General features: G+C 44.0%; 2 protein-coding genes across 2 annotated transcripts in view; one reads left to right on the plus strand and one right to left on the minus strand.

The window, feature by feature from the left end:
• Positions 1-13,984, minus strand: part of ANO8 (anoctamin 8) — a 90,870-nt gene extending 76,886 nt beyond the window's left edge. The window contains exon 1 of the mRNA XM_078775623.1: positions 13,910-13,984. The gene's annotated coding sequence lies outside the window, so the exon portion shown is untranslated. The remainder of the gene's footprint in view (positions 1-13,909) is intronic.
• Positions 106-17,594, plus strand: LOC144891696 (uncharacterized). Its single transcript, XM_078775624.1, has 2 exons — positions 106-615; positions 14,968-17,594. The coding sequence occupies exon 2, from the start codon at positions 16,204-16,206 to the stop codon at positions 17,422-17,424; it is 1,221 nt and encodes a 406-aa protein (XP_078631750.1). The 5' UTR covers positions 106-615; positions 14,968-16,203; the 3' UTR covers positions 17,425-17,594.
• The last annotated feature ends 546 nt before the right edge of the window (positions 17,595-18,140 follow it).

Here is an 18,140-nt window from a genome sequence, read left to right on the forward strand (position 1 = left end):
AAATGGGAAGAATTCCAGACACCGTGCAATTATTAAAACGTATTTGTAAACTCCAAATTGAGCTTTCTTTTTTTGGTCTTGAACTACACTTTTTATATTTATCAGAAAAGTATTCTTTTTTTGATCTGTCCTTTTGTGATATCCTCCAATTGACCTTTCTATTTAAGAATAACCTCTGCCAAACTTCTGCATTCAAGAAAATAATGCTCAAGTAAAGGAAAATTAGTGTTGAGCATGGTAAAGTTGCACAAGATCATAAAACATAGGTTCAACAGCTTCACTGAAAAAAAACAACAAAAACAAACACCTTTAGAGGCCATTTTTCCCCGCAAGCGGGGGTTGGCCTTTTTCGGGGACCGTGGTTGTTGTTGTTTTTCGGTCCCCTTTTTGAAGCAATGTTTTACGGCCGGATGCCCTTCCTGCCGCCAACCCTTTTTGTCGCCTTTTTACGACAAACAGGGAATTACCAGTGAACTGGTACTCAATTTGCCGACCTCGGAAGGATGACAGGCTGAGTCAACCCCCCTGGCGTTAATTCAGCTATCGACCGGGATTCGAACCCAGGATCCTAGGATCCTAAGCTGGCACCCTAGCCGCTAGCCCAACACCAGGCTAGCTTCACTGAAATAGAACAGAGAAAATTAAATAAGAAACAGCAAAAAATATGTATATTCGTTTCCTTGTCTTTTATTTTGTAGACAGTAAAAATGACTTGTTTTACGAGTTTAAATCGGGAGAAACAGTATACAGTGCCTTCAGAAAGTATTCACACCCCTTGACTTTTTCACATTTGGTTGTGTTACAGCCTGAATCTAAAATTGATGAAATTTAGAGTTTTTTTGTCACATCAAAATAATGTCATAATGTCAAAATGGAATTTTCAGAAAATACAAATGAAAAGCTGAAATGTCTCGAGTCAACAAGTATTCATCCCCTTTGCTATGACACTCCAAGTTGAGCTCAGGTGCATCCAATTTCATTTGATCGTCCTTGAGATGTCTCTACAACTTGATTGGAGTCCACCTGCCGCCAATTTAATTGATTGGACATTATTTAGAAAGAAACACACCTTTCTATATAAAGTCCCAGAGTTGGTAGTGCACGTCAGTGCAGAAACTCTACCATGAAGTCCAAGGAACTGTCCGTAAAACTCTGAGCTAGAATTGAGAGGAGGCAAAGATCTGGGGAAGGGTATAACTTAAAACCCAGTGGTGAAAGTTCCCAAGAGCACAGTGAGCTCCATCATTAGGAAATGGAAAAAAAATGGAACTAGCCAGACTCTTCCTAGAGCTGTCCGTCCAACCAAACTGAGCAACCGGGCAAGAAGAACCTTGGTCAGAGGGGTGAATTCCTTGGCTGAGATGAGAGAAAATGCCGGAAGGAGAACAGTCTCTGCAACAGTTCACAAATTTAGGCTTTATGGGAGAGTGGCCAGACAGAAGCCACTCAGAAATAGGTGCATGACAGCAAGACTGGAGTTTGCAAAAAGGCACGTGAAAGACGAAGAGCATGAGGCAAATTATTCTGTGGTCTGATGAGATGAAAATTGACCACTTTGGAAAGTGCTACGACTGGCGAAGCGCTATGTCTGGCCGAAACTGAGCACAGCTCATCACCCATCTAACACCATACCTACCGTGAAGCATAGGGGTGGCAGCATCATGCTATGGGGATGCTTTTCAGCAGCTGGGCCTGGGAGACTTGTAAGGAAAGAGGGAACAATGAATGGAGCCAAATACAGGCAAATCCTTGAGGAGAACCTGCTTCAGAGTGCAAAAGACCTTAGCCTGCAGTGAAGATTTATGTTCCAACAGGACAATGACCCCAAGTATACAGCCAAAGCAACAATGAAATGGCTTCATAACAAGAACGTGAAAGTCCCCGCGTGGCCCAGCCAAAGCACAGACTTGAATCCCATTGAGAATCTGTGGAAGGACCTGAAGATTGCTGTTCACCGACGCTCACCATCCAACTTGACAGAGCTTGAGCAAATCTACAAGGAAGAATGGGAGAAACTCCCCAAATCCAGATGTGCAAAGCTGATACAGACACACCCAAGAAGAAGAATACTTATGTAAATTAGATTTTTCTGTATTCCATCTTTAATTAATTATTTTCTAAAAAATTAGTAGAAATTTCTATTAAAAAAAAAAAATTCCCCACTTTGGCATTATGGGGTATCCTAAATGTAAGACAAAAATCTCAATTCAATCCATTTTCACTTGAGGCTGTGACACAACAAAATGTGAAAAAAGTGAAGGGGTATGAATACTTTCTGAAGGCACTGTACATGTCCTCCGATAAAATCCTGCACAAAGCTATTCTTTCAATGTAACGAGTACAATTTATGGTATGAAATGAAATGAGCAATTTTCAATGTAATGAGCAATTTACAATTGTTTAGATTTTAGAATGATGGTACAGGATGACTGACACCATAGTACAGTACTGTATTTACCTCCATGCTGACTAGTCTGAATTCGATTATAGACTGTTCTATTTGGTGCTTTGTAGGCATGACATTGTATCAGAGTTCGCCACCCCTAGGGTGGAATGTTAAACGTGGTGACCCATCTGCCAGTATTAGTCGGCAGACGTTAAAGATCCCACGGTGTCTTTTGTAAAGAGTTGGTGAGTTATCGCAGGCATCTTGAACAAATTACAAATTTCTGCCATAACTTGGCTTGGAGAGGAGACAGGCCACCACCAGGTATATTTTTCCCATTTAAGTACCAGCAAGACATCGACATGATCTGTGAGGTCAAAGATTTTTCAAGTATATTGGTTGGTCTTGTGCGTCTGTCTGTCTGTCTGTCTGTTTGTTTGTCAATCTCCTATAGGTCACAATTTTAAACCGATCTTCGCCAAACTTTACCAGATGGTAGAGTTTGTCATAGGGAAGAAGTCTATTGATTTTGAGGTGAAAGGTCAACTTGAGGTCAAATTTCAAAAATTGTCATTTTTCATCTGATTGACTTGAACATTGAACAGCTTTGGCATATTGAGTCAATAAATTGGGAAACCAACTATTTTGAGGTCAAAAGGTCAAAGGTCAACTCAAGGTCAAACTTCAAAAATCATCAATTTTCATTTGAAAAATCATCAATTTTCATTTGAAAAATCATCCATTTTCATTTGAAAAATCATCAATTTTCATCTGATTGACTTGAAAATTAAACAGCAATTGCATAGTGCCTCACGGAATTTGAAAACCAGCTATTTTAAGGTTAAAAAAAATAAATCAAACGTCAACCCATGGTCAAACTTCTAAAATCATCCATTTTCACCTGAAAAATCATCACTTTTCATCCTATTAACTTAAAAAGTAAACACCAATTGCTTAGTTCATCATTGAATTGGGAAACCAACTATTTTTGAGGTCAAAAGGTCAAAGGTCAACTCAAGGCCTAACTTCTAATATAAATTTTCATCTGAAAAATCATCAATTTTAATCCGACTGACCTGAGCTTTGATTAGGATCGTCCATTTTAATCTTAATTAAATTGACAATTTGATGTATCCATGGCAACCGTTTTTGGGGTGAGGGGTGTATTTTGCAAGTATCGTGCTCTGCATGACGCCTTCCTGTTTATTTATTCCTATGCAGCCTGGGGCTGGTTGGCTGCATCATTTTTCTGGGCTGAGCCCAGAATGCAATTTCCCCTTACCGGCTAGCTGGTACTCATTTTGTCGACCTGTGGAAGGATGACAAGCTGAGTCACACTTGAAATTCTTTATAAATGAACTATAATAATTTCGGTTTTATTAACAAACACCAAACAATAAGTTCGACGACAAAAATATTTGTATTACAAGGGATAATTAATAAAAAAGATAGATAAAAATTAACATCAGAAATAAAAACTATGAATAGTAGAAAGGTGTGCGGCAGTGCGCATAACTCCGCCAAGCTGAACAGTTTCCATGTTTTATCCACTGATGGGCAGGATCTGCATCCGGACCTTTAAAAAAAAAAAATTTGTATACAAAGTTGAGGCTCATGCTAACATATTAAACACAAAAAACATAAACGGACACATAAAACATATAATAAAGTGAGTGGGAGACAAGAGGGAGAGAGAGAGGAAAGCACACAAGCACAACAACAGTAGAGAACAGGGACGTCGGTAGATCTGTGGAAGGGGGAGGGCTGGGGCAAGGGGGAGGATTACATGGTATAAAACAAATGGACACTACTAGGAATTTCAGGAATTTTGTCGGAGATTGAAAGAGGTGGATTTGGGTGAATTAACGGGGGTAGAAAAGATCAAGGTTTTGGATGGGGGAAGATAAGAGATGGTGGTGAACAGCTGTTTTAAAGACCTGGAGGGAGGAGTGGGATTGAAGAGAGTGAGGATGTTTGTTCCGGAGGCGGGAAAAAAGAGGAATGAAGGAGGGAAGGTGAGCAGAGAGTCTTGATTTTGGCAGTTTCACCGGAAAAGGGTTTCTGGCAGATCTTCTGTGTCCTGAAGGAATATTTGGAGGACAGAGCTGGGGGAGCAAGGCCGGAGAGGAGTCGGTAGAAGACAGAAGGACCACCAACCTGCCTGCGGTGAGTGAGTGAAAGGCCCTCAGAGTTAGCTTCATCACGGGAGATTCCAATGATTCTGAAAGCTTTGGTTTCAACAGCGTGAAGACGAGCTAGGTGTGAGGCAGGAGCACCGGCCCAGAAGGGGGAACAGTATTCCATTGATCTGCGGATGAAAGCCTTGTACAGACTTGGCATTTAATATGGAATATTTTTTTTGTGGGGGTGAACTTACTTTTCAAGATGTCTTAGAACCAAAAGTTCATTGGAATTATGTTGAAACTATTCTAGATTTTGTTAATGTGACCTTTAAAAGAAACAAAAACCACATTTAACATTTTGAAACAAATAAATTGATCCTTGAAAGTGATGTAAACTGATATCGAACTCAATTCATGGACAGTACTGTGTTAAACTTCTGTACGTTTTCCAGAAGTATCTCTTTATTTTGCACATTAGCCCAATTTTTTATTAACAAAAACAAAAGTTAAATTACGACTGGGATTACGGACAGTAAAATTACAGTTCAGTACTTCGTGTAACCCCCACGAGCATTCAGGAGAGCACGTACACGTTGAGGCATGCTGTTCACGAGATTTGCCAAGGTTTGGACAGGAATCTCTTGCCATGCAGTGACAATAGTCTGCTGCAATTCACGCACAGAAGTCGGCTGCTGGTCCAAGTGGTCGATTTGACGCGTTAATTCTGCCTACAAGTTCTCTATCGGATTCATATCCGGGGACATGGCAGGCCACTCCATATGCTCTACACCACGGTCAGCAAGAAAGTGTTGGATCATGCGAGCATGATGAGGCCGTGCATTGTCATCTTGGAAGACAAAGTTTCCTCGAAAGGCTGCACGAGCAAATGGAAGAAATGTTTCTTCCAGAATGGCCCTGTACTTGAACTGGTTCCAGTTTCCATTCAGAACAGCCAGGTCAGTTTTGCCCCGTGCATGAAAAGCAGCCCAAACGGTCACCCCACCACCTCCAGCTTGGACTCTTGGCACTATACAATCGTTGTTGTAGGCTTCATGCACTTGTCTGCGCACTTGGACGCGGCCATCTTGACGATAGACCAGAAATCTGGACTCGTCACTAAAGATCACGTGATTCCAGTGTCCTGGCTGCCATTGACGGTGATCTCTGGCCCACTGCAATCTGGTCAGGCGTGGCTTTCTCAGGTGACGCCTGGCATGATAGCCTGCTTGAACCAGTCGTTGGTTGACTAGCCTTCTGGATACAGGCACATTTGTCAGTTGCTGCCACTCAGCCCTAAGCCGATTAGCTGACTTGGTACGGCCATTGCGGACTAACCGGTGCAGCTGGCGATCATCCCTCCTTGTTGTTCTGCGGGGACGTCCTGGCCTCGGTATTGGAGTAGGGACACCCCTCTGAGCATTTCGTTTCAGGATGTTTGACACATGACCTTGAATGATGCCATACTGCTGAGCAATAGCACGCTGTTTCATGCCGTAATTTCGTATAGCCACCACTCCATGACAAACAGCATTGTCGAGTTGACGGACCATCTCCAGAGGAAGCGGCAATAACTTTTGGAGACGTGCAGCAGTTGTTTTCCACTAATACAGAACGCAACAACCCTTGTATACCCGACTGTGAAGCCAATCATCAAATCCACCTGTCCGTACATTTTGCCACGCCACCTGTGATATCATCCTGTTGTTGACTTCTTGCTGCGACAATGAGTGACATGGTTCTTTTAACAAATAAATCACCAAAGTGTAAAAGAAACTCACCAGATTGATATACTGAGTTAAGAAAGTAAACCCAAGTCAAGAAAAAAAAAATTCCATATTAAATGCCAAGTCTGTATGTGGTGAGGAGCTCAGGTGTGCCAAGGAACGACTTCACACGATGGAGGATGCCCAGTCGGCGACTGGCTTTGGAGGCCAGATTGGAAATGTGGTTTTCCCAGGAAAGATCATGGTAGATAGTGAGCCTTTAACCAAAATCGAGTCGGTTTGGTTTTGTCACTTAACCAACTCATCGTCCAAATTTTCTCCAAATTTGTCCACAACTTTTTGAGATATCGTTCTATATTTCGTTTCTGGTCCAATATCTCAATGGTGAAGAATCACTTTTAAAAATTCCAGTATCCGAACCGTATCTTCACCAAAATCGAATCAATTCGTCCTTGTGTATTACGCACTTCCTCGAGGCACCGAAGCGAGTGCACCAGTTACCCAGAGGGTTTCTCAGTTACCCAGAGAACATAATTTCGGACAATAACACGTCCTGTCTGTCATTATAAAGGTGAAATAAAGGTATGACACGAGGCAGAATGTGATTTAATAACTAATATTTATTAATCCCTACCTTTACAATCGTTATATATATATATATACACTAATTAATGCTGATTAAAAGAAACATTCATTGAATAAAAATCCCCAGATTATAAAGCACACGTCATAGATATCAATGCAGCTACACATTATCTCACGACTTTCAGGGTGGTAACTTATCTCAGGTAACCAGTTCTTAAAACATAGACTTCAGCAGGTTACAAATGATCGTGGTTGGTGCTTCACACGTTCAAATGATCTTGTCCAGATGGGTTGTACAGGTTGAAGTCCGACCTGCCGGTCGCGTTGCAAATCGTCCAGGTGAGGTTGGCATCACCGAAGCAAGCAGGTGAATCCGGTGCAGCTGGTTCTTTCATCAGGGCCTGGAGTGTAGAACCAGTCTCGGTTCGCAAGCAGCACTCAAGTCCCTCGTTACCAGATGTTGCTTTTAAAATGGAATGTCCCTCAGCACACAGCAGTTCCATCTGCTTTCCCTTCCCTCCCTGTCCTAATGCTCCTTCGCACTCTGGCTAATTTATGGTCGTTTTCAATGCGGACGACCAGTCCGAGCGCCTGTCCAGCCAAGATGTCTGCATTCCAAGATCCAGTGAAGAGGTAAAAGAGGCAAATGACCAGTCCGAGCCCTGGTCTAGCCAAGATGTCTGCATTCCAAGATCCAGTGAAAAGGTAAAAGAGGCCGATGACTAGTCCGAGCCCCTGTCTAGCCAAGATGTCTGCATTCCAAGATCCAGTGAAGAGGTAAAAGAGGCCAATGACCAGTCCGAGCCCCTGTCTAGCCAAGATGTCTGCATTCCAAGATCAAGTGAAAAGGTAAAAGAGACCGATGACCAGTCCGAGCCCCTGTCTAGCCAATATGTCTGCATTCCACGATCAAGTGAAGAGGTAAAAGAGACCGATGACCAGTCCGAGCCCCTGTCTCGCCAATATGTCTGCATTCCAAGATCAAGTGAAGAGGTAAAAGAGGCCGATGACCAGTCCGAGCCCCTGTCTAGCCAAGATGTCTGCATTCCAAGATCCAGTGAAGAGGTAAAAGAGGCCAATGACCAGTCTGAGCCCCTGTCTAGCCAAGATGTCTGCATTCCAAGATCAAGTGAAGAGGTAAAAGAGACCGATGACCAGTCCGAGCCCCTGTCTAGCCAATATGTCTGCATTCCACGATCAAGTGAAGAGGTAAAAGAGACCGATGACCAGCCCGAGCCCCTGTCTCGCCAATATGTCTGCATTCCAAGATCAAGTGAAGAGGTAAAAGAGGCCGATGACCAGTCCGATCCCCTGTCTAGCCAAGATGTCTGCATTCCAAGATCCAGTGAAGAGGTAAAAGAGGCCGATGACCAGTCCGAGCCCCTGTCTAGCCAAGATGTCTGCATTCCAAGATCCAGTGAAGAGGTAAAAGAGGCCGATGACCAGTCTGAGCCCCTGTCTAGCCAAGATGTCTGCATTCCAAGATCAACTGAAAAGGTAAAAGAGGCCAATGACCAGTCCGAGCCCCTGTCTCGTCAATATGTCTGCATTCCAAGATCCAATGAAGAGGTAAAAGACGCCATTGACCAGTCCGAGCCCCTTTCTGGCCAATATGTCTGCATTCCAAGATCCAATGAAGAGGTAAAAGAAGCCAATGACCAGTCCGAGCCCCTGTCTAGCCAAGATGTCTGCATTCCAAGATCAAGTGAAGAGGTAAAAGAGACCGATGACCAGTCCGAGCCCCTGTCTAGCCAATATGTCTGCATTCCAAGATCAAGTGAAGAGGTAAAAGAGACCGATGACCAGTCCGAGCCCCTGTCTAGCCAATATGTCTGCATTCCAAGATCAAGTGAAGAGGTAAAAGAGACCGATGACCAGTCCGAGCCCCTGTCTAGCCAATATGTCTGCATTCCAAGATCAAGTGAAGAGGTAAAAGAGGCCAATGACCAGTCCGAGCCCCTGTCTGGCCACGATGTCTGCATTACAAGATCAAGTGAAGAGGTAAAAGAGGCCCAAGACCAGTCCAAGCCCCTGTCGAGCCAAGATGTCTGCATTCCAAGATCCAGTGAAGAGGTAAAAGAGGCCGATGACCAGTCCGAGCCCCTGTCTAGCCAAGATGTCTGCATTCCAAGATCAAGTCAAGAGGTAAAAGAGGCCGATGACCAGTCTGAGCCCCTGTCTAGGCAATATGTCTGCATTACAAGATCCAGTGAAGAGGAAAAAGAGGCCAATGACCAGTCCGAGCCCCTGTCTAGCCAATATGTCTGCATTCCAAGATCCAATGAAGAGGTAAAAGAGGCCAATGACCAGTGCGAGCCCCTGTCTAGCCAATATGTCTGCATTCCAAGATCAAGTGAAGAGGTAAAAGAGGCCGATGACCAGTGCGAGCCCCTGTCTAGCCAAAATGTCTGCATTCCAAGATCCAATGAAGAGGTAAAAGAGGCCAATTACCAGTAAAAACTTTCTTCCGAGTACATTTAACAAGCCATTTGGACATTTTCGCTCCCACCTGCTTTCTTATCAACAGCCTGGAAATTTCCCTCCTCCCCGGAAGACATCTGGACAAAGGCTGCCTGGCTTTGAGGACATTGCATGTTATTTCTTGATCCTCTTGTTACCTCTTCACTTGATCTTGGAATGCAGACATATTGGCTAGACAGGGGCTCGGTTACATGTTACATGTTATTGTTATTGCACAAAGGCAGCCTCATCTCCATCTCATCTGCTCCATCATTTGAACACCTGGCTTTTAAACTCTCTGGTCACACACAGTCAGTCATGGCTGTCGTCTACCGCCCTCCCAAACCACACCCATCATTCCTGTCTGACTTCTCCTACTTTCTGACCCAGCTCTGTTCCCTCTCCCCCTCAATCCTCCTCCTCGGTGATTTCAATATCCACATGGACTCCACTGACTCCACAATAACCACTGACTTCACTGATTTACTCACCTGCTTTAACCTCACTCAACATGTCAACTTTCCTACCCATAACCATGGGCACATTCTGGACCTTGTCTGCTCTACTGGATTAATTTTGCACCATCTCTCTGGCTCCGACCTCACCCTCTCTGACCACTTAGCCATCACTATGACCATCAACATCCCCACCCCAGCACCAAGGCATTATCGCACTATCAACTTCCGTAAGCTAAACGCTCTTTCACCTACCTCATTCTCATCCACCCTCTCTGAAAAAATGTCCACTTCTCCCTTCGTTGACCTCCACACCCCTTCTGACCTCACTGACTACTACAACCACACTCTCTCCTCCTGCCTTGACCAGCTTGCGCCTATAAAAATCAAAACAGTTTCTTTCACCCATTCTGCTCCCTGGTTTACCCCTGAACTCCGCCTGATGAAAACTCGTGCTCGCCAACTTGAAAGACTCCGCAATAAAACAGGTCTCACAATTCACTCCCAAGCCTACAAGGACCACCTACAACACTACAAAGATGCCCTCTCCCGCGCCCGCTCTGCCTACTACTCTCAAATTATCCACTCTGGCTCTGGAAACCCAAAAGCACTCTTCTCTACAATAAACAAACTCCTCAGCCCCCTGGACACCACCACCCAGTCATTCACAGTAGACAACTGCATCTCCTTCCTTTCATTCTTCCAAAGCAAAATTGACAACATCTACAGCAGCTTAACCACCACCGCACCTGCTCCCCCTCAAACCACCTGCCCCCCCCCTTATCCTGCCAACCCCTGTCTCAGTTCTCCCCAGTCTCCCCTACTGACCTCTCTGAACTCCTCATAGGAATGAAAACTGCCACCTGCACTCTTGACCCCATCCCCTCCAGCTTTGTCAAGGCCTCCCTTCCTGCTCTCTCTCCACTTATCACTGCAACAATAAACTCCTCCCTGTCTACAGGCATCGTCCCACCATCCCTCAAAATTGCTGCTGTTACCCCCATTCTGAAAAAACCTGGACTCAACCCTGACACCCTAAACAACTTCAGACCCATCTCCAACCTACCCTTTCTGTCATAAGTTTTGGAACGTGCTGTAGCCACTCAACTTAAACATCACCTCTCTGCCAATAACCTGTATGAAACATTCCAATCCGGATTCCGCTCCAACCACAGTACTGAAACTGCTCTCCTCAAAATCACCAACGACCTTCTCCTCTCCTCTGACGCTGGCAACCTCAACATTCTCATCCTCCTCGACCTCAGCGCCGCCTTTGACACCATCAATCACACCATCCTCCTCACCCGACTTGAAACCACCTTTAACATTACCGGCACTGCCCTCTCTTGGATCAAATCATACCTCTCCGACAGACGCCAGTTCATCTATCTATAATTCCAGTAATCTCTGTGTGTGTGTGTGTGTGTGTGTGTGTGTGTGTGTGTGTGTGTGTGTGTGTGTGTGTGTGTGTGTGTGTGTATGTCTGTGTGTTTGTCTGTGACCGCTGTTTCTCGACAACCACGGGTCCGATATACTTGAAACTTGCCAGGTATATTGCTGGGGACCCGAGGATGTGCCTTTTCAAGGTTTCATATTAATCGGACAAGTAGTTACCGAGCTATGTCCAAAAAACGATTCAACCAATCAGAGAGCAGCGAGTTATCACGTGTGCCGAACGTGGCGAACAGACTCTGCCTCGGACGGCACATTTGAGAGCGTATTCATTTATTTCACGTTGGCAAACTATGTTGCCGCTATGTTGGCGTTAAACTATGTTTTAAAACTAATTAAAACTAATTTGCGATTCTTTCGCTTTCCTGCGCGTTTGTGCACGCTATGGCGATTTCTTTACCAAACTCCGCAAGCCGTTCGCTTTGGACCAAACCATTTCATGTAAATAGAGGGGGGGGATTGTCACCGTACTCGCAAGCCGTTCGCTTTGGACCAAACCATTTCATGTAAATAGAGGGGGGGGGATTGTCACCGTACTCGCAAGCCGTTCGCTTTGGACCAAACCATTTCATGTAAATAGAGGGGGGGGATATAATTTTAGATATATATATAGTACGGGCATGCCCTAGTCTCCATCAATAACTGCAAATCCCCCACTGCTCCCCTCCTCCAAGGTGTCCCCCAAGGTTCAGTTATTGGCCCCCTCCTCTTCATCCTGTACCTGTCCTCCCTTGGTCACTTAATCCGCCGTCATGGTCTCCAATTCCACTGCTTCGCCGATGACATCCAGATTTTCATCTCCACCAAGTCCATCTCCACCGCCACCTACTCTATCCTGACAAACTGCATCACTGAAATAAAATCCTGGCTTCAAATCAACTTCCTCAAACTTAACTATGATAAATCTGAAATAATCATCATTGGCCCAAAAACGCTCACCACATCCACCCATAACTTTGCCCTCAACATCGACGGTTTCCCAGTATCCACCTCCCCTCACATCCGGAATCTTGGCATCATCTTTGACCAAACCCTCTCCTTCGACAAATACACTAAACAGATCACAAAGACAGCCTTCTTTCACCTGAAAAACATCGCCCGTCTCCGTCCATCCCTCTCCTCCATGGCTGCAGAAACCCTCATCCACGCCTTCATCACCTCCCGTCTGGACTACTGCAACAGCCTCCTCTTTGGTTCACCCTCAATAATCATCAATAAACTCCAATACATTCAGAACTCCGCTGCCCATCTACTCACCCATTCCCGGACCTGTGACCACATCACCCCCGTCCTTTACAAGCTTCACTGGCTCCCCATCCCCCAGAGAATCCAGTACAAAATCCTCCTCTTGACCTACAAAGCCCTCCATAACCTGGCCCCATCCTACCTGACTGACCTCCTCTCCAGACACACTCCCACCCGCAACCTCCGCTCTGCTGGTACCAACCTCCTGACCCCCCCCCCCCCCCCATGCGGACCAAATTCAGATCCTGGGGGGACAGGGCCTTCTCCATCGCTGCTCCCACCCTCTGGAACTCACTACCTCACACCATCAGAGACTCCTCCTCACTCACCACATTCAAAACATCACTCAAGACCCACCTGTTCAACACTGCATTCAACATTTAACCCACAGCATTTAACCCCTGACTATCTCTTCTCCTTCTCCTTCCTTTTGCTTTGATTATTTACCTGTTGATTTTTGTCTTTTTGCACTTGTTTTTTTGTACTCTGTCAAAGCGTCTTTGGGCTTCTTGAAAAGCGCTATATAAAATAAATGTATTATTATTATTATTATTATTATTATTATTATTTAATTTCAGTTACCTTTTACCACAGTACATTGCAACTATATGATTTCAAATTCAATGGTATATTATTTCGTAACACACCCGACCTGTCCACCAGGTTTCGTCCACAACATTTTGAGATATCCTGTTCAGAAGCAGAAAAACTCCTGCTCACGAGCAGACAACAAACATATCAGGACAGACAGGGGTGAAAACATAACTTCCATCCATATTTGGTGGCGGAGGTAAAAAAAAATAGACGGCTAAAGTTATAGGAACATGAATAAAGATTGAAATAGTTTGGATATTGATGTTCAACAAATGGACAAGGAAGGGAATGGGGTTCAGGCTTGTATCGTTGCGTGTTCGGGTTTATCAATTTGTTTGAGTTCCTTAGCAAAGTCTGTGACCAGTTTAGTGGAATGATCAGCAAGAGGAGCAATATTGGAAGCAGGTAAACGGTTCGGATAGGGAAGATGATTTGGACAGGTGAGCATTCACACAGCTCTTTTGGATTCGCTCGATATCTGCAACCTGCGATATCGTGAGACTTGAACTTCATACAGGTGCTCCAAATTCTAAGATGGGGCGAACTTCCGAGGTCGGCAAATTGAGGACCAGTTCACTGGTAATTCCCTGTGTGTCGCAAGAGGTGACTAACAGGGTTGGTGGCAGGAAGAGCATCCGGCCATATAACATTGCCTCAGAAAAGGGGACCACGGTGCCCGAAAAAGGCCAACCCCTGCTCTGTGGGGGAAAATGGCCTCTAAAGGTGGTTCTACACTTACTAAATGGTGATGAAAAGGTGTTGCCATCAATAATATCGTATATCTATCCATACAGTAGTTTTTTAAAGGTCTTCAGTAATTTTAACACACCACGTTACTTTTGGAAACTCGAGCGCACCTTCCCAGGTTAAAAAAGCGAATCGTACCTCAATCCACCGTTGCGAAGCTCGTGGCGGGCAGCTCGAGGTTTCCGTAACTCGCTCGTCTGTAACAGGACACAAGGTCCTATTTAAAGCACTGCTCTGTAAACTAGGGTGAAGACACGTTAGGTGCTGAGCACGTCGATCTGTCTTTAGAGCACATCCCAGCTGTGCTTAACAAACATCCTGAACATTGTACACCTATACACACCGGCATCCGTTATACACGGATAGTATTCATCACACTTGAATTGTGTATCAAGTAGAATGTTGTGTGTCACACAAAAGTAGGTAAGAGATAGAAAAAAAAACTGCCAATCGATTATGGAATATAGATACAATACAGCATGTACGAGCCACGTGTAGCTTCTGTTTATACATCCCCTTTGTACAATCCCTGCTAGAACAAGAGGGAGAATTGCTTTGCAAAGCATGTCCCTCTACCATAGACTCCTTTCGAGAAGGACTGGAACGTCACGACCTCGGGGTTTGTAACTTGAGTCTGAGTTCCCATTTTCTATCTCGTTTTCTATGAATGCCTCGTTTTCTATGCAAATACCACAGCACTTTACTATTGGATGGATCGGAATGAAATTGACATATGACATGTAATTTATATAATAAATAAATAAATAAATAAATAAATAAATAAATAAAATATAATAGTCTGTATTATAACAGATTAGTTTCCCTCGAAAAAATGATTTGAATATACATTATTTTTTTCCCATTTGGTAACTTTATTTTTAAACAATTTTGTTTTTAATTTTTTTGATTTGTGTATTAATTATTATTTATTTTAAAATTAATTGTGATATTTCACATTTAATATCGGAAATCAGCAAAATAATATGTTTCTCTTCTCTTTCAGAAACTGTCCAGCTGGTGATCTCACAGGATCTTTGTTTTGTTTCCTGCTTTCATGACAAGATGCCACGTCGTTGCAGCTGCTTTGGCTGTAAAGGAAACTATGATGGGACGCCTTATGTAAAGGTCCTATCCTTCCCAAAAGATCCTGAGGAGAGGGAGAGATGGATATTGGCAATGCCGAATGAGAAAGAAAGCTTGAGGCGCTTGAAGGAGATATATATATTTGTGAGACACATTTCAATTGTAAATGGGTGTCAGTTAAGGGTGGCAAGCGACCCAAAGAACCCCCATCAATATTTCCTGGATTACCGAAATCAGTTTTGAAGCAGGTTACTTCAGCCCCACGCCCAACATCATCTTCTACATCAGAATCAAGAACTAAGAAGGTGCATGCAGCTGCTGAGGCTGCAGACAAGATCCAAGATTTCGACCACTTCTGCGCCAAAATCAGCTCCTATTTTCCTGGCTTTACCATCATAAAAGACCAGAAAAACCTGTACCTATCAATAACTGACGCTACTGGACAAACGGTCAGGCAGTTCTTTCATTTCCAACAAGTCAGCTCACCTTTTGGATTCCTATTCTTGAATAGAGTTCAGAAAGATGGCATTGAGGTGCCCAAACGACCTTTTCCTTTTTGCAAAAGAACAGCTTGCTCTCAAAACGGTCCCAGATTAGATCCATAACTGACCAGGTAAACACCTATGAGTACACAAGCCAGGAAATTCTTCAGCACGTAATAAGCCAGCTCTGCAAGATGACTGAGGCACACGAGCTTCCTCATTTAACCTTCCTTCTGTCGCAGCTGCGGCATGTGTTCATACCTCCTGATGGTCGCCGATTTGATACCGATACTATGATTTTCGCAATGCAGCTTCACAACATATCACCCAGTGCATACAAAATGATTCGTCGATCTGGCTTAATCATTCTACCATCAACAAAAAAGGTAAAACAGGTGCTTTCTAGTAGTCTGCAGGACTCCAACCTCAAAACGTTGTTCGACCGGCTTAAGCCGCAGCAGCGTTTGGTCAATTTAATGTTTGACGAGGTAAAGCTGGTCGAGACATTGCGATTTTCTGGAGGGCATGTTCTAGGATACGCTCAAAATGCTGCAGTGGGGGGTGACCATGAAATGCTTGCTTCACATGCTATGGTTGTTGAAGTTGCCTGCCATTTTGGTGGTCCACGCTATATTCTACGCGTTTTGCCCTGCAAAAAACTAACTGCCGATCAGCTGAAGGAACTCCTCATCGAAGCTGCCTCAGCTGTACTTGGTACTGGCGGTACTGTGATTTATTTGATATGTGACAATTGCAATACCAATCGCAGTGTTTATTCAAAACTTGGAGGACCGGAAAGTTGTCAAGTGCTATCGATTCAAGAGCAATCTATGTTCTTAGTGTACGACGACGTGCACATCTTCAAAAATGTTTGCAACAACTGGATTACTGTTGATGGCCAGACACTCATTTGTCGTACATGGCAATGAGTACAAAGCTTCCTGGAGTGATATTCGGAAGCTTTATGAGATCGACCGAGGTACTCCTATTCGCTTAACCAAGCTGACGCACACCGCTGTTTTCCCCAAGCACCTTCAACGCCAGAGCGTACCCTTGGTATGTCAGGTGTTCAATGACAAGACTGTCGCTGCCTTAAAGACCTTCAAGGATTCACTGGGCATCAGCGAAGGCACCATCATTCTCACCCAGACAATGAGTGAGTGGTTCAAGATGATGAATGTGAAAGACCGTTTCTCAGCTATCCATCTGCGCGACGAATCCAGACAGCCTTGGACAGCAGACTGTACAAGTTTCACTAGGCTGGAGGAGGCCTGCCAAATTATATCTACCTGCGCATGGCAAGGAGGTGGTGGTCGTAAGCTGAAGCTAACTCGGCAAACTGCTGAAGCCTTCACTGTGTCCACACGTAATAATGTGGATGCTGCCAAATTGCTTCTGGCAGAGAAAGACTTTGACTACGTTCTTCCTGCTATATTCGCGGATGAAGCCTTGGAAAAGTTTTTCGGCCAAGCCAGGCAAAGATGCGGTGGAAACTTCTACATTGACGTAGTTGACATTATGGCTGCAGCTAAAATTGCAAATTTGCAGACACTCGTTAAGCATGACATTATGCCAGAATCTAGTTCTCGTGTGCTTGTTTGCGACAAGAATTGTGGTACTTCCATCAATCCAGATGAGCGAAGTGAACTCATTGACGAGATCACTCCTCATGACACTCAGGAACTCTTGAGGTCTGATGATGCCCTTAAGCATAAAGTTGTTTATTTGGCCGGATACCTTGTTCATAAATATGGCGATAGCACCAGTATGGAGGAGATCATGGATGATGAAGATGGTAACGAGGTGTCATCTGAGTTCCTAGATAATTTGAATAGAGTTGGACTGAGTGTGCCGACTATGTCAACCGTCTTCTTTGTACATAATGCCTATAATTTGCATGGCATGACTAAAATGCGTTGCCGCTTTCATTTTGCTGAGCTGTTATCCTTTGTAGATGCACCTTTAGCTAGTAATAATGCAGCATGTACTACTTTAGCTAACATTCTATTGAAAGCTCATGTCCTCAATGTCAGTGACAAAGAAAAGGCTGTGGGATGCCTCAGGAGGCAAGAAAAGCTCTCCAACTAGCGATAGCTCTCCAACTAGTGATAGACATAGACATAGTTGTAATAGACATTTTTTACAAAATATTATTGAAAAACGGTGCATTGTTATTATTCGAATGTGTATTTGCTGTATGTTTGTATGTTTGTGTAATACGATATATGACAATATATATTAAATTTGGACAGCTCTACAAACTTGCCTCTTATTATAATCAGCCATCTCTCACCGTTTATGAGTTAGACACAAAAAACGGGCAAAAATTGCCAAAATTCACTAATTTGACCTTGAAATATGACCTTTTGACCTCGAAGATGACCCCAGGTGGTGTTGAAAATGTCACTATTGAACTCGCCGTCCTCAAAAACCCCTATTTTGACCCCGAGATCGTGTCTCTAGCCCTTCTAGAAGTCATTTTAGCCCAGGACTTAAGTTAATCCTTCAGACTCAAGTTACAAACCCCGAGCATGGGACGTTCCAGTCCTTCTCTAAAGGAGTCTATGCCCTCTACCGATGTACGTGATATTTTCTAAGTCGAAAAATGGCATAACTCTGTGAAAAATTGATGAAATGCCCTGAAACCTGAATTTCTTCTGTAACTTATCATAATAAAGCCATGTACCAAGTTTCAGTAAAATATGCTAAAGGGTAAGGGAAAAAGTCTGGGAAAACCACAGGTGGGACGGACGGACGGATGGACAGGCAGCCAACCTATAGTCCCCTCCGGTGAAACCGGTAAT

Source organism: Myxine glutinosa, chromosome 4 (genome assembly GCF_964187855.1).
Source record: "Myxine glutinosa chromosome 4, kmMyxGlut1.1, whole genome shotgun sequence".
Lineage (NCBI taxonomy): Eukaryota > Metazoa > Chordata > Myxini > Myxiniformes > Myxinidae > Myxine > Myxine glutinosa.